Raw genomic sequence first — 22,637 nt, 5'->3', positions numbered from 1 at the left:
GGACACTTTTTTCGTCTCTAGCGACATTCGATGACCGTCGCTTTCCCAGCGTCGACGATGAGGTCACACATATTACCGACGTTATTCTCACAGCTGCGGAACGTTCAATACCACGCACCTCCGAATTGCCCCGGCGCCCCCCAGTTCCTTGGTGGAACGAGGCATGCCGTGACGCAATACGTGAGTGGCGACGTGCTCTTCGCATTTTCCGTCACCATCCAACTTTGGCAAACTGTATCCGATATAAGCAGCTCCGTGCGCGATGCCGTCGCGTCATCCGCGATAGCAAGAAGGCAAGCTGGAAATTCTTTATTAGCTCATTTAACACCTTCACTCCCTCCTCGGAAGTTTGGAGTCGGCTTCGACGGTTCTCAGGCGCGCCAAGTTTCTCCCCGGTCTCTGGGCTCACTGTCGCGCATGCTACCTTAGTGGACCCCGTCGCAATTTCTAACTCATTGGGTCAGCACTTTGCTGAGATTTCGAGCTCTTCAAATTACCCGCCAGCGTTTCTCCCAAAGAAACGTGCAGCGGAAGTGCGACATCTTGCTTTCTCCTCTCAAAATCGCGAAAGCTACAATACTGTTTTCTCCATGCGGGAACTCCAACATGCCCTCTCTTCTTCTCGCTCCTCCGCCCCAGGACCGGATGGTATCCATGTCCAAATGTTGCTGCATTTATCAACCCATAGCCTGCGTTACCTCCTTCGCCTTTACAATCGAATTTGGACCGACAGTACCTTTCCCAGGCGATGGCGGGAAGCTATTGTCGTTCCCGTTCCGAAACCTGGAAAGGACAAACATCTCCCCTCTAGCTATCGCCCCATTTCTCTCACGAGTAGTGTCTAAGGTTTTGGAGCGTATGGTGAATTACCGTTTAGCGTGGTGGCTGGAATCCCGCAGTCTTTTAACACCAGCCCAATGCGGATTCCGAAAGCATCGTTCTGCAGTTGACCATCTTGTTGCTCTCTCCACTTATATCATGAACAATTTTCTCCGGAAACGCCAAACGGTAGCAATATTTTTTGATCTGGAGAGAGCATACGATACCTGTTGGAGGACAGGCATCCTCCGCACACTGTTCTCTTGGGGCTTTCGAGGCCGGCTGCCCCTTTTTCTTCGCGAATTTATGGCAGAGCGCACATTTAGGGTGCGGGTGAACACTACTCTCTCCCGTACTTTCTCCCAAGAAAACGGGGTACCCCAGGGCTCCGTGCTGAGTGTTGTACTGTTTGCCATCGCCATTAATCCAATTATGGATTGTCTCCTTCCTGATGTCTCGGGCTCCCTCTTTGAGGACGATTTTGCGATCTACTACAGCTCTCAACGGACCAGCCTGCTTGGAAGACGTCTTCAAGGATGTCTCGATCGCCTCCACTCGTGGAGCATCGAAACCGGCTTCCGTTTCTCACCCAGTAAGACCGTTTGTGTTAATTTTTGGCGACGTAAGGAGTTTCTTCCGCCCTCCTTACATCTAGGTCCTGTCAACCTTCCGTTTTCCGACGTCGCTAAATTCTTGGGTCTTATGTTTGACAGAAAACTGTGCTGGTCCTCCCACGTTTCCTATCTTTCGGCTCGCTGTCTGCGTTCCCTTAACACCCTCCGTGTCCTGAATGGTACCTCCTGGGGAGCGGACCGAGTGGTCCTTCTCCGCCTCTATCGCGCCTTAGTGCGCTCGAAATTGGATTATGGAAGCATCGTCTACTCCTCTGCTCGGCCGTCTATTCTTCGGCGTCTCGACTCTATCCACCACCGTGGATTACGTTTAGTGTCTGGAGCTTTTTACACCAGCCCTGTGGAAAGCCTTTATGCTGAGACTGCTGAACCTCCGCTGTCCAATCGGCGGGCAGTCCTTCTGAGTCGTTATGCTAGCCATCTGTCTTCCATGCCTGCTAATCCAGCCCATGACCTTTTTTTCGACACCTCCTTTGATGTCGGGTATGCAGGCCGCTCCTCCTCCCTACTACCCCCGGGAGTCCGCTTCCGTCAACTGCTCCGTTCTCTCTCCTTCCGCTTTCCTAAAACCTTCTTGACAACTTGGGGTACAGCACCGCCTTGGCTCCGTCCCCGGATCGACTTGCTCAGAGACCTATGTCAATTTCCCAAGGATGGTACCCCTACACTTGTCTACCGTCGGGCATTTGCTGCTCTATGTGCACAAATGACGGAAGCCACATTTATTTACACCGACGGCTCGAAAACATCGTCAGGTGTAGGGAGTGCCTATATTGTTGGCGACACCCCAAATCACTTTCGGCTTCCCGACCAGTGTTCGGTTTATACTGCGGAGCTTTACGCTGTTCTCCAGGCTGTCCACTACATCCGCCGCCATCAGCGGATACAGTACATAATCTGCTCAGATTCTCTCAGCTCTCTCCTAAGTCTCCGAGCTCTTTACCCTGTGCACCCTCTGGTCCACCGGATTCAGGACTGTCTGCGCTTGCTCCACCTGGGGGGCGTCTCAGTGGCGTTCCTCTGGCTCCCGGGACACGCTGGTATCTGTGGGAATGAGGCGGCCGATATAGCGGCCAAGGCTGCAGTCTCTCTTCCTCGGCCAGCTATTCAGTCTCTTCCGTTTACCGATCTACGGAGCGGCTTATGTCGCCAAGTTGCTCATTTATGGCATGCGCATTGGTCAACACTTCCCCATAATAAATTGCGGGAAGTGAAAGCCCTTCCTTGCGCTTGGACCTCTTCCTCCCGAACGCGTCGTCGGGAGGAGGTAATTTTAGCTAGACTCCGGATAGGGCACTGTCTTTTTAGCCATCGACATCTTTTAAGCGGTGATCCTCCCCCACTCTGTCCCCACTGCTCTCAGCTGTGGACGGTCAGACACCTTTTAATTGAATGCCCCTATTTTAATCCATTACGCTCCCGTCTACAGCTATCGCCTGATCTATCGTCGATTTTAGCAGATGACACGCGCTCAGCTGACCGCGTTCTACAGTTTATTAGTGACAGTGAAGTGACGTCAGTCATTTGATTTTTTTTTGGGGGGGACAACCAACCCCTTTCTATAGTGGATTTTTAAGCATTCCTTCTGCCTTTAGTTTCTCAAATTTTATGACTTTGTTCCCCTTGCTGCTGATTTTAAATTTCGTTTTTTTCCTGTTTCCTACGTCACGGGCTGGGCGCTAATGACCATAGAAGTTTTGCGCCCTAAAACCACAAAAAAAAAAAAAAAAAAAAAGTTCCTTTATGTGTAATTGCTGATTTAGTTGATGAAACTATTAGAAAATTAGTTTACTGTGCAGTTTCCATTAACTGGCATCACACAGAATAATTTTATGGGGCTATTGCACACATAAAGTATTCATTACACAGAAAAGTGCTGTAAGGATAACATATCCTAAAATTTCATGTAGGTAACTGTCTGAAAAACTGGCATACTAACAATTTCATGTATGCAACTGTTTGAAAAATTTGGCATCCTAACAAAGCTTCACAATAAATTTGATCCTGTATGAAATTTGTTGTGAAGAATCAGATTCAGTTTGAATATAACAGTAGCATTCATCAATATTTCACTTTGAACAAAAATAGCTTGCACTATCCACAACTTAACCTTAGTCTTGTACAGAAAGGAACAAGGTAAGTAGACATGAAAATATTGGATTACCGCCTCCCTTGTGAGTTAAAGATGCTAGTAGATAATGAGAGTTTTTTAAAAAATTGAAATAATTATTTGTCGAATCCTACTCTATAGATGAATTTCTGAGTAAATAGTATGTATAAACAAACAAAAAAACATTTATTTTAATGACCAACATGCAGTGTGTAGCCATATTTTCACAAAGAAAATGTTTTTAATTTGATGTTCCACAACTTGATGAATTGTTGTGAATGTGCCCTTTGGAACCTGTAAAAAACTAAACTGAAATGAAAAGTTTTGAAGTTGTGAAAGGAAAATAACACAAAACCTAGTCGGACAGATCTAAAATTTATGGGTAATTAACCACAGCCAGGATACTTTTTGTTTGCTGTTCTCATTGTTGTTTTGTTATTTTTTAGGTGCCCAATGTGCCAGAAATTATTACTGTTGCAACAAATGATGCATTAGAATATTCCACATCAGTAAGAAACATTGATAAAGAAATGTTTGATGATGCCATTAGTGTGAAGAAGGTACCAACTGATCTACCCCAAGATGAACAGAATGATCAGTTAACTGAAGCGCTTATGACAACAATGCACATATGGCAGCAGGCTGAAACCGAAAAGACTGAAAATGAAAAACATGAAAATAGTTGTGCTAAATCCAAATCATCATTAATGGCAGATCATGCTATTTCTATGAGAGAACTGCAAAATGCAAAGACAGATAACGAACTTTTGCAACGAAGACTGACAGCTGTCGAGACAGGTGAGAATAGCTACTGAATCCTTTTTTCTCTTGCCCATGTATTATCAATTGCCTGGAGAGCTATAGTAATTACTTATTTTTCTTTTTAAAACTCCCGTTGAGTGCATATCAGTGTTGTGGCAGGAGTATACATGAAGTTGACAGTTATTGTACAGTTTTGTCATGCCCATAGGCACCACCTACTAGACATATTCAGAATTCACAGTGCAAAACTGTGTGTGATGCTTGTGGCTGTGGAAGAGAGAATTCATGATGGGAAAGAGTTTTCTCATCTGTTCAGATTCCCCATAACTACCCATAAAACAACCCAAATTTTAATTAGAGGAGAGAAAGATTTAGATCATTCCCTTCTTTTTTTAGAAAGGTACAGGAATTAAGTAGCATTCTACTGCATACTGGTGCACTTGAGAATCCAGAGGAATGAAGAAACTGGCATAGTGACAAAGGAAACTTTCAAGGGACACCATATGAAAAATGTGTTGTCTGCTTTAGGGAAGGGTTTTAGTGTGGTATTCATGACATTCTGACATGGGTGCAGTAAATGAAAAAATGTGAACTATGGAGACATTATTACCTAATGCGTCCAAACAGGATCAACGCGCTGTTATTATTTTCTTGGCTGCCGAAGGACAAACACTGGTAGATATCCACAGGAGAATGAAAAATGTGTGTAGGGCAGCATGTATGTCAAAAACCAGCATTGTGCATGATGCGCCAAGTTCTGTGCTGGTTGGTATTCAACACAACACACCGTCAATCTGGGAGACCAGCCTCATCTATTATGAACAAGAACAGGCAGCCAGTTGACGATGCAATCAGGCTGGACCAGCACATAACCACATGTGAGCTAGAAAAGTATCTTGACATCAGTTTTGGTAGTGTGCATAACATTACCTGGCAGGAGCTAGGCTTCACATTATTTGGTAGGAGTTAATCTACCGAAAAGTTTACAGTGAGTGGGTTCCTGCATGTAAAATGAGAACAAAGAGCGAAGTGAATAGCTGTTTACTTGAAGTATCTGGTGTGCTTCAGTGTTGAAGGCAACATGTTTCTTGAGCGCGTTATTGCAGGCGATGAAAGCTGGTTACACCACTAGGAAGTGGAGCCAGAAACATTGCTGGTGCAATGCTGTCACCTATTGTCCCCTTCTCCTCAGACATTAAAGAGCCAGCCATATGTTGGAAAGGTGATGCTCACGCTGTTCTTTATCAGGGTGCATTGGTTATTGATTTTGAGGAATTTGGTGTTTCCATCTGTAGGGAAGAGCACTGTGCAATGCTGGAGAAATTATGGCATGCAATTAAGGCAAAATGTCCAGGAAAACTGCAAAAAGGGGCGCTGCTGCCTCATGATAACGCACACCCCCACAACACAAATGTTGTAATGCTCAGTTGGGAGACACTCAAACACCTGTTTTGTAGTCCTGATGTCTCCCCACACGATTATCATGCCTTCAGTCTCCTAAAGAAGGGTTTGAATTGTCAGTGATGTCTATCAGATGAGGATGTGCAACAGGCAGTTACAGACTTCACACAGCGGGACATGATGTATTAGCGTCACCCTGGTTCACCGGTGAGATGATCGCCTTAGTGCACATGAAAATTTTACCTGACAGGCGTACCAACTCAGGATTGTATAGCCTTCAAACAGGAACTTCTTGATCGCTTCTTATATATCACATTTAGCTGCATTGTGTGCAGTTCTACAGCAGTGACCAGTTGGCACCTCCATAAGGATACATTAAAGCAGTATGAATAGTAATAGTTCATTGTGGGTACTATTGACTGATGTAACCAATAGGAGAGTATTAAAGACTTGTTTAAAAAGTTATTTCAATTGTTTTCTTCTTTAGTGTTTGTATTTTAGAGTAGCATGTCATCTCTGTGCAGGAGATTTTCATTTTATATGATTTGTTTACTTTTTCTTTATATACCAGAACGTTTGCAACATTACATTGCTGAATATTGTTTTGAATCACCTTAATAATGATACAGAAATATCAATATTGGATTTAAGACAAGTACTGCAACAGGGAGGTCAGGCCATAGAGAATATTGTACTGTGACTGTGGCTTGATACTCTTTCAAGGTATATAATCACAGGTTAGGCAAGGCAATGAGTCCTAACAGGTATATTTGCTTTTCATAATATGACAACATGCTATACTGCTGGCTGCTTGACTATCACTGAGCACAGCAGGGTAAATGTGTTCTACTCACACTAGCAGCTTGCGTGTTGTTTGACTGAGCTTTTCCCATGGGGCGACTGATTTTTATTGTGGCAATGCTCTAAAGCTACATGACTTGTCAATCAACAAACACTTTTAATAATAATATTAATGGTCAGATGACAAGAAATACTACTGATTTGTAATGAAAAAGAATCTAAAGTCTTTGTTTTGGGTACATGGAATTGTTGAATGACTTGTGACAGAGGTTGTAAAAATAATTTTCGGACAACTCTGTTCAGTATATAAAATTAAGAACAGAAAACATTCTAAATACCTGTCCAAATTATCATAATGTGCTAGCAACAAAAAGTCATGTCACATGTATTACTATTTTGTACAAGAACATGCACAAATCACAGATGGCACTTGAACAAAAATCTTTCTCATAGTGCCCTTGGTATTTCATGGTGATTTCCATAAGCAGATCTTTGTGTGAAGCAGGCATTGGCATTTCGGTTATTAGACACTGTCAGAAAGTGTTGACATTTCACTTTGTGCTTTTTCTGCCATATGTCAAATTTTTGTGTTTAGTCTATCTGTATTCATTTTATCAGGCTTATGCCATATAGAGTGACGCTCATTTCAAAATTAGTATGTTAGATGATTGCTGTCGTATTCAAAAATTCATTAACATTTATGAGCTGCATAATCCACTCTTCAGTGGTGGGACTATAGTAAGAGTGATTTTTACTACCAAATACATACAGCATTCAATGGCACACTGGACTCGCATTCGGGAGGACTACGGTTCAATCCCATCTCCGGCCATCCTGATTTAGGTTTTCCGTGATTTCCCTAAATCGTTTCAGGTGAACGCCGAGATGGTTCCTTTGAAAGGGCACGGCCGATTTCCTTCCCAATCCTTCCCTAATCCGATGAGACCGATGACCTCGCAGTTTGGTCTCTTCCCCCAAAACAACCAACCTAACCCGAGCTTGCGCTCCGTCTCTAATGACCTCATTGTCGACGGGACGTTAAACACTAACCACCACCATTCAATGGCTTGTGAATGCGCACATCATTCTCAGTTGTTTGATTATTCCAGACTAAGCTACAGTTGATGAAATGTTAAACATTTTAGTATATGAAAAGCTGTTAGCTGTAAGAGTTTGATAGATGGGCCACACAATTGCCAGTATTTCAAAGACATTAAACATTTCATATGTGATGAGGACCATCAACAATTAGCAAGAATTTTGAAGAGAACCAGAAAAAACTATGGGCTTAATATAAAATTAGAATGTAATGCAGGGTCAACTATAGATGCACCTCACAGGAACTTGAGATGTGCCTGACAGACATACTAGTTATTGATTATCTTTGATAGAATACGGCAGCACAAGACTCAATAGTGCCTGTGTTAAGCCTACATCATAGTAAGTAATGCCTTGCCTGGGCTTGTGAAGTTTATTCGACTGTAACTAATTGGAAATATGACTTCGTCAGATGAGTTGTTTTTACTAAATGATTCAATGGTTAAAGCAATGGAAGGATAGACTTTAAATTTGTCAGACTATCTGTCGTGTCCTGACACAGGTGGGAGAGGGAAAAACGGGTTGCTGGTCAGTCTGCGCTCCCGTGTGGTACAGAGCAGAAGGCAGAAGAACAATTCACAGTGAAGGCATTTGATTGTTTTCTTCTATATGAGCCAACACTGGTACAGGCATTTACTAGAAATGCAGGTGATGAGACTCGGTAGGGAACTCGTTGTGGAGACTCTTGGACAAACAGGGTCTTGAAATAGTTTTTTATTCCAGACAGGACTAACTAATACACTGGAGGCTAGTTCTAGGGTTAGAAAAAGCATGAAGAACACTGTTACAACAGAAGCCAGTGCAAAAGTCCCAGGAGTGGATGCTAACCACATTAGCAAACACTACCAGCATCTTAAGGCAACAACTTAGTTGCAAAACAAAACATACTGAAAGTGATACTGTTCACTGAGACACTCAAAGTGAGAAAGAGAGAGAGAGAGAGAGAGAGAGAGAGAGAGAGAGAGAGAGAAGACTTACGCAGAGCTGGACCAAGGCTGGAGTCGATGGATGTGGATTCGGCACCCAGATCGTCTGACTGAGAACTCTGACAAAATGCAGAATCTAGGGGTTTAGGGGTTTTGAAGAGTCGCATGGGGGCACTGTTTTTCCCACTTACAGCTACCCAGCCAATCCCGTAGGTCTCTAGCAGGTGCCTGCCAATCATGGTTTAGTTAGGTCCCTTCTACTGCTCCTAAAGTGGGGATGTTAATGCAGTTGCACTAACTATGTCCTTATTTGGTATCAACATTGTTCAGCTGAAAGCTAAACGTAACTGCTCTGTCAAATAAGGCTTGCAACATTATTGTTATACGTCATTTAGCCCTGCCCCTCAGGCTCCCCAGAGTAGGGTCTGCTAGGTCAACAGTTTTTGGGATTTTCACTCTCTTTCTAACCCTTGTCAGTCTACTGACATTGCTGTTCTCATGGCTGGTATTAAGCTGGCTTTATACACTAGTACGTGCCTGTTGGTTACAAAGTTCTATGGTGACAACCTACTACAGCGTCTAGACGACATATGAAGTTATATGTTAATTCCTTGAAGAGTAACTAAAGCCCTGGGACCGCATCTGGGGGCATCTGCATTTTTGCAAGGCTATCCCCTTACTGTTTACTTCATGTAACAATATCTCTCCTAGTTTCATCTGCCCTCAGCATTGTCTCTGCTTCCACGCCTTGGAACGCCTGTCCTTCTTTCTCACAGCTTCAAGATAACTACCCCAAAGACATGTCAAGTTGTAGTCAGGCACAATTAAGACACTCATATAGAGCTTTCAGCCACAGCCTTCATCAGTAAAGCCACACACACACACACACACACACACACACACACACCAGCTCCAGCATTCCAGCCTGAGATGCTGGAGTTGGCAGTCGTGTGTGCACTTGCTTTTGTGTGTGTGTGTGTGTGTGTGTGTGTGTGTGTGTGTGTGACAAATAGCCAAAAGCTATATGTGAGTATCTTCTAATTGTACCTGTCTGCAAGTTGACGTGTCATCTTAACAGTAAGTAGCAATCTATCTTTTCCTACATTGTTGATACTCCTGCATGGAGATTCCATTGTTGCATTATTACTTAAGATTAATATTGGAATCATTCCTTCGGAGTGGCCACAGCTGATTTCCTACTCCTTCCTTGCCCAGTCTGAGCTTGTGCTGTCTCTGTTGACCTTGTTGTTGGTGCAGTGTTGAACTTTACTGTTACTTCATTCTTCTTTGAGATGTATTGATCTTATGGTGAAACTCATTTATGACACAGTTCATATAAACTAGATGTAAAGTGACAGTTCTTACGAATATGAATTTGTAACTGCTTCTGCAAAATTTGTAAAATATTATATCGAGAAAGGTTGATTCAACTTAAAACAGCTCATCTCCTATCAGTGTAAGATGGCCAACATTTAGTGGAAATTAACTTTTGATGTAATATGTTCAACATAATTAAAAACTGTATTGGAGAAAATTGTGAGATCTGTTGTAATCACTTCTAGACAAAGGAAGGAGGGGAGGCATGCTTGCCTAGCTCAGAGATAATTTCCATTGCTCCTGTTAATTTCCATCTCTAATTATCTCATTGCCAATGGGGTGTTGAACCTTAATCTCTCTACCTTCCACCTTGATCCTGTTAATTGTGCAGGGGCTCAGCATTTGTGAGATTCCTTGGCAGCAGTTGCTTTATTATATTGACCATATATTTTTATAAATTTTCTTGCTGACAATGAACATAACCTTACTTGCTATAAGTCAACCTACAATGCCTCAAGTGCTTGCTGTGTGTGTTAGAAAATAGAAATTTCCGGTTATTTATTGGTATGTACCCATAATCAAAGCAAGCCTATTAGCTTCCTTACAGAAATTTCTGCGGCTCCATTGATTATCAGTGTGTCTACATGTCCAAATAGCAAACATGGATTTCAGTTCCTTCCATCCATATCATGTTTCATATGTCTGGTGATAATGCAGAGCAAGCTAGTTCAGTTTATCTTTCTCTCATTGAACTCTTGTTTCCTTAAAAAAAAACATATTCTTACTATTTGCATGTATTGAGAGAGTTTTCTTTATGCCCGTCTGTGGGCACCACTTTGCAGGGAAGATGCATGAAACTGGCTATCTGAAGCCAGAGCCACCAGACTTTTTCTGTGTTATAGAACTTGGTCTTTGTCTGAGAGTGGTTACTAGCTTCTGCTGGGCAAACACTCTGTGATGTGCTTTCCTTTTGAAAATGTTTGTCTGCATTGTTGGCATGTATACGATATGCAGAGAGGAGGGTGCTCATCATCTTAGCATTCTACCTCGTGGGTGGTGCTAAATAATGGAACACATCAAGGAGCCCAGTCTTTGTTGACCAAGTTTGAACTTGGAAAACATAGGATTCCTGAACTAGTGCTGGTCAGGTGCACCTGCCATCTATTACCCTAAACCTTGAGCACACTTCATCAATAACTGGTAGGCATGAAAGTGGAGTTTCATGTCTCCCAGAAAATGGGGATCTTGGTTAAAGAGAGGGTCTCAACTTTAGGTATTCATAAAGTGATTTAGTGTACTTCGGGAATCTTTAAATTAGAATAGTGACTTGAGGGTGCAACATTGACTTCAGAAATGTCTGTGAGGGCATGCTGAAAAGTAGTGCCACTGAATTTCTTATTCTGTTAACAATGTTGGTCAAGGCATTACAAGTCATCTTGGTTGACTTTCCCACTTAGCTGATGCAAGTTGCAACCCTTTGCCACTAGAGAGCTTTGAATTGTAGCGGGTAACATGGCAGCATGTAATGTGACTATGTCGATGTGTGAGAAACTGAAAGCACACATTCGAAGAGTTCCTCCACACATGGAGCAACCCTCTCCTTCAGCATGGCAATGTGAGGCCATGCACAAGCACTGTGACACCTGCAGCAATCTGATGCCTTGGGTTCACTGTCATTGATCATCCTCCATAAAGTCCCAGCTGGGCCCCATCTGATTTTCATCCATTTCCGAAACACAAAGAACACCTTCGATGGCTTCACTTTGATAGTGATGAAGTTGTGCTGACAGAGGTGAGGTTGTAGTTGTGGTAACAAAGTCAAACATTCCACAGTGATGGTATCAGCAAACTGATAGCTCGTTAGGAGAAATGTGTTTGCCGCCAGGGTGACTATGTTGGGAAATAAATACATAGAAATGAAAATAAGGATGTAGAATGTTCATAAAGTTTTTTTATTTAAAAAGGTTAAGAGTTTTCACAAAAAAATTCAGAGGCATTACTTTCCAGCATGCCCTCGTATGTCTCTGCAAACCACACAACTACAGAAGGCAAAATTGCTCGGTGAATAACCAATACCTACAGAGCTTCACTGAATTTCATTAAGAGTGCAGTATCTTGCAGAGACCAATGGGAATGGATGTTATTGAGTATAAAGGTGAGTAGGAACAAGAAGATTGTGTTTATTGATGTAAGGAACACAATGAAGATAGTATATGCTGATAGGTAAATAATGTAGAAGTGAAGAAGACAACTCACCGAATAATGTGTAGCTACATCATGCCAACTGAACACTAAAGTGTCAGGACTGTAGTTTGTCATGTAGACTGGAATGAGGGGCTGTATCAGGTATGGTGGATAAAGGGAGAAAGAGGTGGAAGTGGAGGAGGGGTTGGGAGAGGGTAGCTGATGGCTTGGAAGGAGGCAGTAGGTGGTTTGCAGAATTGGAATGTGGAAGGGAGAGGCAGCAGGTGCATGGCATAGGAATGCAACATTCGGGCACCCATTTGGGCACCAGAGCCGGTGAGTTCATGCGGCCCATGATGGCCATTATGGGGAAAGGGTGACGGGATAGGGGAGGAAACTTGGGGGCAGAGGGTGCGGGTGCAGTGGTTTAGCGGAGACTGAGGCTGAGAAGATTATGGGAGTGAAGGATGTGCTGCAAGGAAAACTCCCATCTACATAGTTAAGAAAAGCTGGGGGGGGGGGGGGGGGGAATCCACATGGCACGGCTTCTGAAGCAATCATTGGACTCTAGCACATAGCACTCAGCAGTGTGTTCTGTCACAGGGTGATCAACTCTGCTCTCGGCCACAGTCTGATGATAGCCAAGAGCAGAGTTGAGCACTCAGTGGCAGAACACGCTGCCAAGCTCAACATGCTCAAAGTTGGTGGCTGCTTCAAAACCTGTGTCATCTGGATTCTTACCCCCAGCACTAGCATTTCTGAACTATGCAGAAGGTAGTTCTTGCAACACATTCTTGGCTATCACAATTCTCTCAGCCTGAATCACTGTTGACCCTCTTCACCTGCATCCTCCGCCCCCCCCCCCCCCCCCCAGTATCCACTTCTCTGATCTATCCCTCTCTCCTAATCCAGTACTGCAAGTCATCGTCATATTGTGCTGCACTAGTTCACCAGCTCCAGTGTCTGTATGTTACTTTCCTATCCCGTACAACTGCCTTTCCATTTTGCTTTCCTATTCCGCACACTTGCTACCTTGCTGTTAGCTGTCAGCTACCCTTCCCTAACCCCTCCTCCTGCTTTTGCATGTTGTACTCTATATGAAGAAGATTTCTTGTTGCATATTTTCTTTCCTCAACATTATATATTTCTATTTTTATGCTTCTGTATTTCAATTTCAAGTGATTTCTACACCCTTCATCCACTTCTCACATCACTAATGTGATCATCTAGTTGTAACTCTCCATCATTACCTGACTGAATTAATGCATTCAGTATAGAGACATTTTTTAACTTACTTACTGTTTTTTGTTTTATATGTGCTGCATTACTGTGTCCACATTATGATTTTTTTCTAAGTTTTTCAGAATGATCTAGCTATTATCCTCTTACTTCACTACTTGTCTTCACTTGCTGTTCTCTAGTCTTTATTCATTAACTTTGTTTTCAATGAATTGAGTCTCAAATTTCCTTCATCTGGCTATTTGTTCCACAGTCGATATGGTCACAATTTCATTGGAAGATGTGCACACCTTGGTTGTGGAATAATATTGAAGGCTGTGGCTGTGGTTTCTCTCCTTGATGGCTGCTGCCTTTTTAAATTTTTACCGTCAATGTCATTCTGTTTTACTGACTGTCCAGTTACATTAATGTGTAATTGCTGTCAAAAGCATGCATAACCACCTTTTGCAGTACAGACTGCTGTGAGATGTGCAGGAAGAGTGTCAGTGAAGTTGTAGTGTCCTGTGGTTGGCAGGGAAAAACTAACAGTCAATTTGAACACACTTTATTATAATTAAAGAAAAATACCTTCTTGGCATACACTAAGTGTTAAATGCAAGAACAAATAGAAAAAACCCCACAACTCTTGTGGTGGCAAATCAGATAAGGAAACAAGACAATGGAAGAAAATACTGACCAAAATCTACTGTACAAAATACAACGTGCTACTACAATGCTACAGTGAGTGAATACAATGCTAGGGCTGGCGTAAGTACTGGCTGGAGCTGTTCCTAGCAGTTGGTAAACACTGTCGGGCTGATGGTTTAGGTGTGCTTATAAAGCCAGGTCGGCAGAGTGCTACATGAGTCATATGAGTTCCTATTTGTGGAACACTGTCACATGTTGTCTGGCAAAGTAGTTCCATGTTTATTTGGAAAGTTTGTTATTGTTTCCGTCTGCTGGCGATGTTTCTCCCTGCACTCATGAAAGGAGGTTGGCAACCCATCTTGTGTGTCAGTTGTGCGGGCCCTCTAACAGTAAGGGGCCACTACAACATTCCTACCCCTGGGGAAAAAATGCACAGCACCACAAATGTCCATAGGAGTAGGGGTGTCCTGGTTGACATCCATGGGTTCGTGGCTGCCAGGGCCGGGCGGCGATGACGCAGCACAGGCAGCTGGTGGTAGAGACAGCGACTGAGGCAAAGGTGGAAGCGGAGGTTCCGTCACAGGGTGGTCGGCGATAGGCACTGACTGTGCGCGATGTGAGAAAGGATGCCTTCATTTTGTCAGTAGCGAAGTTCCACTTGGAGCCTGTCTCAGAGAGCAAAGGGGACTGGGTGGGCCTTAAAAAAATGAGGAACAGCAGAGGGAAGAAGCTGAACATGCACGGTGAAACCCTTCGCCAGTGGTGTGGAGGATAAGAAGAGCATTTCATATTTGCTGAGCAATGGGGCAAGGAGGGTATCCGATGAGGGAATTGACACCGCCTGTACCACATCCTTCACTGATAAACCCTTACAACCAAAACTGTCCACACGCAGAAGGTTAGTAGGGCCAGGGGATCCAACCACCGAAACTGAGCAGTGAAGGAACGACTGTTGTAAGAGATTTGTGTGGAAAAAATGCCATTGACTGATATAGAGTGATTACTGAAACTGTGCAAGGTGCGAGTGTATGGGGATAATGCCGGTGAGCCCAAATGTTGGTATGTGGCACCATCCCCAATAGAAATGGATGATGCCGTGTCAATTTGGAAGACAACCGGAATATGTGCAACCTCCAAGGTAAGGAGAAAACGGGCACCTGATTGGGGAATGATGGAGAATACTTGCCCATCAATGGAATGCGAGGCTTCCAGGTCCAGAGATGACGATTCGTGATGAACCTGTGCATCCGCAGGAAGTGTGGCATCTATGTGATGTGTCTGCGAAGCCTGACACACCACGGCAATATGGCCCACTGGGCTGCAAGCCGTACATCTTGCTCGCCGGTGAGGGCAGTCCAACCGTTGGTGAGTCTGGAAACAGTTCGGATAGGATGAAAGCCAGGTGAAAGACTTCCTCTCACGGAGTGGACCAATGGATCGACGAGGCTCCCACTCAGCACTAGGCATCTGGTGACCCGCGTAAACAGCTGGATCAAGACGTGGTGGTTATAGATGGTGAGACTGTTGAAATGCACGAATGATCGGCAGACAGGTGTCGAGGGATGAGTCCGGTAACTTCAAAATATCAGCCCGAAGACCCTTGTTTGGTGTGTGAAACACCACCATATCATGAATCAACAATGAGACATAAGGCGACTTGCAGGCAACGTTGGCGCACCAGAATTTACAATCGCCAGAGAGACCCTGGAGCATCGTAATCCATTCCTGATAAATCTGACCTGGTGACTTTCAACAAGAAAATAAAATCTGATGGGCAGAGGTGACATGTATTTGGGCATCTGGGTACTCAAAAAGGCAGCCCTTGATGTGAGTAAATGAGAGATCTCGAGAGGACTGCTAGGGGTTCAATTGTTGAACTAAACGATGCACTTGTGGACCGACTGTTGCTCAGAAAAGCTCGACTTCGATTTTCATCATGGATCCCATGTGCCAGTAAATGTTGTTCCAAGCATTTGAGATAATTTGACCATGGTTAGACAGACCTATCGAAAGTCGGAAACGCCTGTGGAGCCACATGCAAAGTGTTCAATTTACCTGCGATGGAATCAACTCTATGAGCTACCTCTTGCAACGCTGACAAGTGAGAGTGAATTTCTGAATGTGTGAGTGTTGGCTGAATCTGCTGTAGAGTTTCCACCAAGGTCTGAAGAAGCTCTTCGGAGGAGACCATTCCGTTTGAAAATGAAAGTTTTTTCCTCGTTGCCAATAACTGTAGTATACTGCAGTCGGCAGGAAAGGACTAACAGTCTATTTAAATGCACTTCATTGTAATTAAAGAAAAACACCTTGGCATACACTAAGTGTTAAACACGTGAAAAAACAGGAAAAACCCCACAACTCTTGTGGTGGCAAACCAGGTAAGGAAACAAAACAATGGAAGAAAATACTGACCAAAATCTAATCTAAAAAATACAGTGTACTACTACAGCGAGTGAATACGATGCTAGGGCCAGTGTAAGTACTGGCTGGAGATGTTCTTAGTGGTTGGTAAACACTGCCGGTCTGACAGTCTAGGCGTGCTTATAAAGCCAGGTCGGCAAAGTGCTACATGAGCCATATGAGTTCCTATTGGTGGAACATTGTCACATGTTGTCTGGTGAAGTAGTTCCATGTGTATTTGGAAAGTCTGTTATTGTTTCTGTTCGCTGACGATGTTTCTTTCCACGCTCCTGAAAGGAGGTTGGCAACCCATCTTGTGTCCCGGTTGTGTGGGCCCTCTAGCAATAACGGGCCGCTACGAAAGAGGTTCTGTAAGGTATTGACAGGGAGACTGGAGCCGTGTCGACTCCAGTGCTGTTGTCATCTGGGCTAGATTTCTTGAATGAGGATCTGTGGTGTGAATAACCTAATAGAAGTGTCCCACAGATTCTCGATTGGGTATACACATCTGGAGTTTAATGGCAAGGGAGTATGCTAAATTCATCCTAGTGCTCTTTGGACCACACATGTACATTTCGAGCTGTGTGACACATTGCATGGTCCTGCTGGTAGATACCATCATGCAGAGGTTAAAAAAAAAAACTGTGTGTAAGGGTGGACATGGTCTCCAAGGATACATGAATTGTTGCGTTGATCTGTTAGACCTTCTAGAATGGTGAGATCAACCGAGGGAATGCCACGAAAACGTTCCTCAGACTATAACATTCCCTCTTCAGCCTGGACCCTTCCAACAGTTGTTGCAGGGTGTTTGTTTTCAGTCTGTCCAGTTGCAGAATTGACATGCAAATTCCAGCCTTCATTGCTGATGGATAGGAGCCAGTGTGGGTTCATGAACCAGGCACCTGCTGTTGAGGCCCATACGCAGCAACAGTTGTTGAGGAAACTGAGGGTAGCCCTTGGTTGATCTGGGCTGTCAGTTGCTCAACAGTTGCAAGTCTATTTGCCTGTACACACCTCCACAGCCATTGTTCACCCCTGTCATCTGCGGCCCATAGTGCACCACAGTTGCCTCAGTTCCAGTTTTGGATAGTGCCATTTTGCCATGCTTGGTATACTTTAACTGTGGCAGCACATGAACAGTTTAAAATTTAGCCCTTTCAGAAATGCTTCCACCCTTGACTCGAAAGCCAGTGATTGTGCCCTTCTGGACATCGGATAAATTACTCTGTTTCTGCAATATCATAATGGCTGCATTGTTTTCCCTCATTCCCTGACTTGCTTTATACACTCCTGGAAATTGAAATAAGAACACCGTGAATTCATTGTCCCAGGACGGGGAAACTTTATTGACACATTCCTGGGGTCAGATACATCACATGATCACACTGACAGAACCACAGGCACATAGACACAGGCAACAGAGCATGCACAATGTCGGCACTAGTACAGTGTATATCCACCTTTCGCAGCAATGCAGGCTGCTATTCTCCCATGGAAACGATCATAGAGATGCTGGATGTAGTCCTGTGGAACGGCTTGCCATGCCATTTCCACCTGGCGCCTCAGTTGGACCAGCGTTCGTGCTGGACGTGCAGACCGCGTGAGACGACACTTCATCCAGTCCCAAACATGCTCAATGGGGGACAGATCCGGAGATCTTGATGGCCAGGGTAGTTGACTTACACCTTCCAGAGCACGTTGGGTGGCACGGGATACATGCGGACGTGCATTGTCCTGTTGGAACAGCAAGTTCCCTTGCCGGTCTAGGAATGGTAGAACGATGGGTTCGATGACGGTTTGGATGTACCGTGCACTATTCAGTGTCCCCTCGACGATCACCAGTGGTGTACGGCCAGTGTAGGAGATCGCTCCCCACACCATGATGCCGGGTGTTGGCCCTGTGTGCCTCGGTCGTATGCAGTCCTGATTGTGGCGCTCACCTACACGGCGCCAAACACGCATACGACCATCATTGGCACCAAGGCAGAAGCGACTCTCATCGTTGAAGACGACACGTCTCCATTCGTCCCTCCATTCACGCCTGTCGCGACACCACTGGAGGCGGGCTGCACGATGTTGGGGCGTGAGCGGAAGACGGCCTAACGGTGTGCGGGACCGTAGGCCAGCTTCATGGAGACGGTTGCGAATGGTCCTCGCCGATACCCCAGGAGCAACAGTGTCCCTAATTTGCTGGGAAGTGGCGGTGCGGTCCCCTACGGCACTGCGTAGGATCCTACGGTCTTGGCGTGCATCCGTGCGTCGCTGCGGTCCGGTCCCAGGTCGACGGGCATGTGCACCTTCCGCCGACCACTGGCGACAACATCGATGTACTGTGGAGACCTCACGCCCCACGTGTTGAGCAATTCGGCGGTACGTCCACCCGGCCTCCCGCATGCCCACTATACGCCCTCGCTCAAAGTCCGTCAACTGCACATACGGTTCACGTCCACGCTGTCGCAGCATGCTACCAGTGTTAAAGACTGCGATGGAGCTCCGTATGCCACGGCAAACTGGCTGACGCTGACGGCGGCGGTGCACAAATGCTGCGCAGCTAGCGCCATTCGACGGCCAACACCGCGGTTCCTGGTGTGTCCGCTGTGCCGTGCGTGTGATCATTGCTTGTACAGCCCTCTCGCAGTGTCCGGAGCAAGTATGGTGGGTCTGACACACCGGTGTCAATGTGTTCTTTTTTCCATTTCCAGGAGTGTATATCTGAGAGTGGTTATTGCACATTGACATCGAACATAGGTGGTGGTCACATTAATATGACTGGGCTGTGTATTTTCATTCATGAACACAATTAGTGCTTTTATTGCCACTCACTTTATAAGAAAAGCATTGTTGATAAATTATTCTGTTGGATCTGTCCCACTTAAAAATTACTTGTATTCTTTCAACAGAAATGTACCTTTGGATAACTCTTTATGTTGTGAAGTAACATTATGAAAACAAATACTTAATATTCTGTCAAAACAATTCCTGTGACATTTGAGAGTTAAATTCTTTTTTCAGTTATGAATTGGAGTGCTTTTTCACTATGCTCACTGGAGCTGTATTTAACAAAACATAACTTGAGATACAGTTTTTTTATCTGCACAGTTCCTCAGTAGTAAAAGATCATCCTACTGCTGGAGCCAGATGTGAAGTAATTACAATTTTTGTTCATTTCTGGATCGTGGTGGAGAACTTATTTTTAGTTAGTTACATAATGTCATTGTAAACAACTCATAATTGCTTGGGAAAAAATTAAATTTTGTCACATGTGACACTTCATATATAGATGTTTTTTAAGTACAGTAGTCATTGGTTTCTTTATTGGCTGTTTACATACTGATATTAAAGTTCACTTTTTTAATTTTTGCTCCATTTTTATTGCTGTAGATTTTATATAATAAATGACCTTTACTTTCTGACATTTAAACTGTTTATTCTGTGTGAACCTAGATTGTAATGAGTACAAAGACAGAGTTGCGTATCTTCAGCAACAATGGAACACTATGACAAAAATGCAGACTCACTTGAGAGATGTTAATGAAAAGATGAGTTTTCTTGAAGAAATCCTTAAAAATACTCACGACATTGACTGGTAAGAATACTATCCTTCTTAATTTATATAAAAAAAAAAAAAAACCATGAGAAATCTCCTGCTGTTATATTAAATACTCTGATATGGATGACTCTTTTTTTTTCTCTTCCTAGGCATCACATCCAGGACAGTGACACAAAAAATGGTGTCATCGGAACAAATAAAACTGTTCAATTGCTTGAGGAGTTCATGCAAATTAAAAATGAGGACAAGGGGCCTAAGGAGGATCAGAAACTTGTGAAACAGCTGTAAGAGCACCCTATTTCATTTCATAATTTGGTAACAAAAGTGTAAGAGTCCAACATTAATATACTCGTGAATGACTATTTTACAACGCACTGATTCCCCAAAAACATTGTCATATTTAGTGTTGATAGTGTTGTTGTTGTTGTTGCGGTCCTCAGTCCTGAGACTGGTTTGATGCAGCTCTGAGAGCATTATTTGGCTTTTCCTTTATGCAATATAGAAGCAAAGAAAGAAAGGTAAACTACAAGTATGTAAGAAAAAGACATGTGGAATGGTAATGATTGTATGAGCATGTGAAGAGAGTGAATAATAACTGCAGAAAACTGTGAGAAAGATAAGAAAGTTAATAATGTAGGAGAAACTTCCCATTATTTAAGAAAATTATCTATATATATGTGTGGTATTGTGAGTAAAATACAAACGGCTTATAGAGTGATAGAAATGTCTGTTTTTAGTCATATTGTCATACAGCAATAACAGAAATTTTTATTGTATGTGCACTGTTTCAGATAGAACAAATATTCAGTAATATAACAACTAATACTGTAGCTCATTTAAAAGTGAAGTGATTTTATCGAATATTCTCTTGACTTTCATTTCTGAATAATGTGATGGACTATTCCTATTTTGTTTTTAAATATGAATAGGTAATGTTGTTTATATCAGGTGATAGGAGAAAGAAGATGTAAAATCGGGAGGAACGCGTATTTTGGATTTTCTGGCATTGCAGTTTCTCTAAACAACCTCATGCAGCTTTCAGTGTTATCCATTAGCTCATATATATTTTTTGTGAGCAGTAAGAGTCCTATAACATTCCACTGGGTACATATGAAGCTTGTGTGCTTCACATCTTATGCTTTCTCATCATTAATAACAGCAGGTTTTGCTAAGTATGCTAAGAAGTCTTTTGTTCCGTCACAAAACTGGTCCAGAATTCCATAAGCTTGTATGTACCCCAAGACAAACAGAGCAAGTAGAACTGAACACAATCACAGGCTTCCCATCAGATCACATTGCGTTTTGTCTGTTTAGCAATACTAGTTGACATGATTATATATTATCATTTATTTCAATATCAGTCCAGCATTCAGTTATAATAAAAGAAGAAACCACAGTACACTACTCTCATTGAAACAGTTTAGGAAAATAGAATTCAATATTTTGCTCTTCTGTACTATTTTCTGCTTTGCTGAATGATTCGGTAAATGCCATTCGTCCATTTACTGACTTTATGAAAGACCAAAACTTCTTAGGTTTTTTGTCATATCGGCAGACAAAATTGTACTCAAGAATTCATTGAACACATCTTGCATTGCTCTTATTACACTCAGTCTGTCTTCATTTGGTGGATATTTAGTAGAGGTGTACCCTAAGAAGAGGAAGGGGTCAGTCTTTTTTTTCCCCTTTGTTTTTTTTTTTTTTCTTTTTTCCATGTCGATCATGACATGATTATAAGTGTCATTTGAATGTTACAAGAATTTTCCCAGTGGGTCTTGGCTGTGAAACAATAATTTTAAATGTGAACAGCCATCTGCTGACATGACAGTTCAAAACCAGTAAAGCTGCTGTTTGTTCTCAAAAAATTGCATTATTAACAGTGGCTTTTTTGTACTTTATTGTAAGAATTAATGTGTAAAAGCATCTTGGTTTTAAAAGAGCTGTGCATATAACAAAATGTGTGGAATTAGTCTGAAAGAGCCTTGCTGTGACTGTTGCTAAAAGTATTTCCCATAGTACCATAGGCCTAAATAGTTTGATGGCTTTAAATTCATGCACTTTGGACAACAAGTTGACAGTCCTTGATGGGAATATGCATGAAGAACTAATTAATTTTTGAATGTCTGCTAGGTTATTGTACATATACATAACATTGTCAACACATTTTGAAAGTCAACTGAAATATAAATGACATTTTCCCCAAATTATAGCTGTATAGCTTTCTTCTCCTCCCCCCCCCTCCCATCATCCTCCCCCCCCCCTCCCCACTCCCCTGCACCCCCATAGGCTTTGCACCACATTCATACACACTTTATCTATACACGTGAAAAGTCTGTGTTAACCAGAATAGCCGTTCGAGTAGTATACTGCAGTATGTATACAACATTTTTAACACTGTCAACAGTACAGCAAATTAAGAATGTACCTTAAGATTTGAACAAAATTTTCATATTTAAAGGCTGAAAGAAGAGAGGTACACAACGAGAAACTGTGGTAAAAGTGGAGAGGTGATGTAATAAAAGATCATCACCCAATAACTTTACAATAATTGTCATAGAGGAACAAAACAAAGTGTTGTGTAGAAGTTTAGATTGGAATTCCGGTGTTGCTTACTGGCATGATTACCACAAAACATCCAATAAAGAATGCATTAATTTTCTGTGTACCCATGCACTTATCAGTATTATTGAATTTAACATGCTGTTTACTAGAGCATTGTGTTTGTAGGTACTTAATAATTGTTTCACTTCACCTAAAGGTAAATCTCTTTA

The 22,637-nt window shown here is 43.0% G+C and overlaps 1 protein-coding gene across 2 annotated transcripts in view; it reads left to right on the top strand.

The window, feature by feature from the left end:
• Positions 1-22,637, top strand: part of LOC124722919 (golgin-84-like) — a 103,370-nt gene that overhangs the window by 25,240 nt on the left and 55,493 nt on the right. For both annotated transcript variants that reach the window (XM_047248073.1, XM_047248072.1), the window contains exons 3-5: positions 4,008-4,359; positions 19,761-19,902; positions 20,016-20,150. In XM_047248073.1, coding sequence (XP_047104029.1) covers positions 4,008-4,359; positions 19,761-19,902; positions 20,016-20,150 — 629 coding nt within the window. The remainder of the gene's footprint in view (positions 1-4,007; positions 4,360-19,760; positions 19,903-20,015; positions 20,151-22,637) is intronic.

Source organism: Schistocerca piceifrons, chromosome X (genome assembly GCF_021461385.2).
Source record: "Schistocerca piceifrons isolate TAMUIC-IGC-003096 chromosome X, iqSchPice1.1, whole genome shotgun sequence".
NCBI classification, from domain to species: Eukaryota; Metazoa; Arthropoda; class Insecta; order Orthoptera; family Acrididae; genus Schistocerca; species Schistocerca piceifrons.
This window is presented reverse-complemented; position numbering and strand designations above follow the sequence as displayed.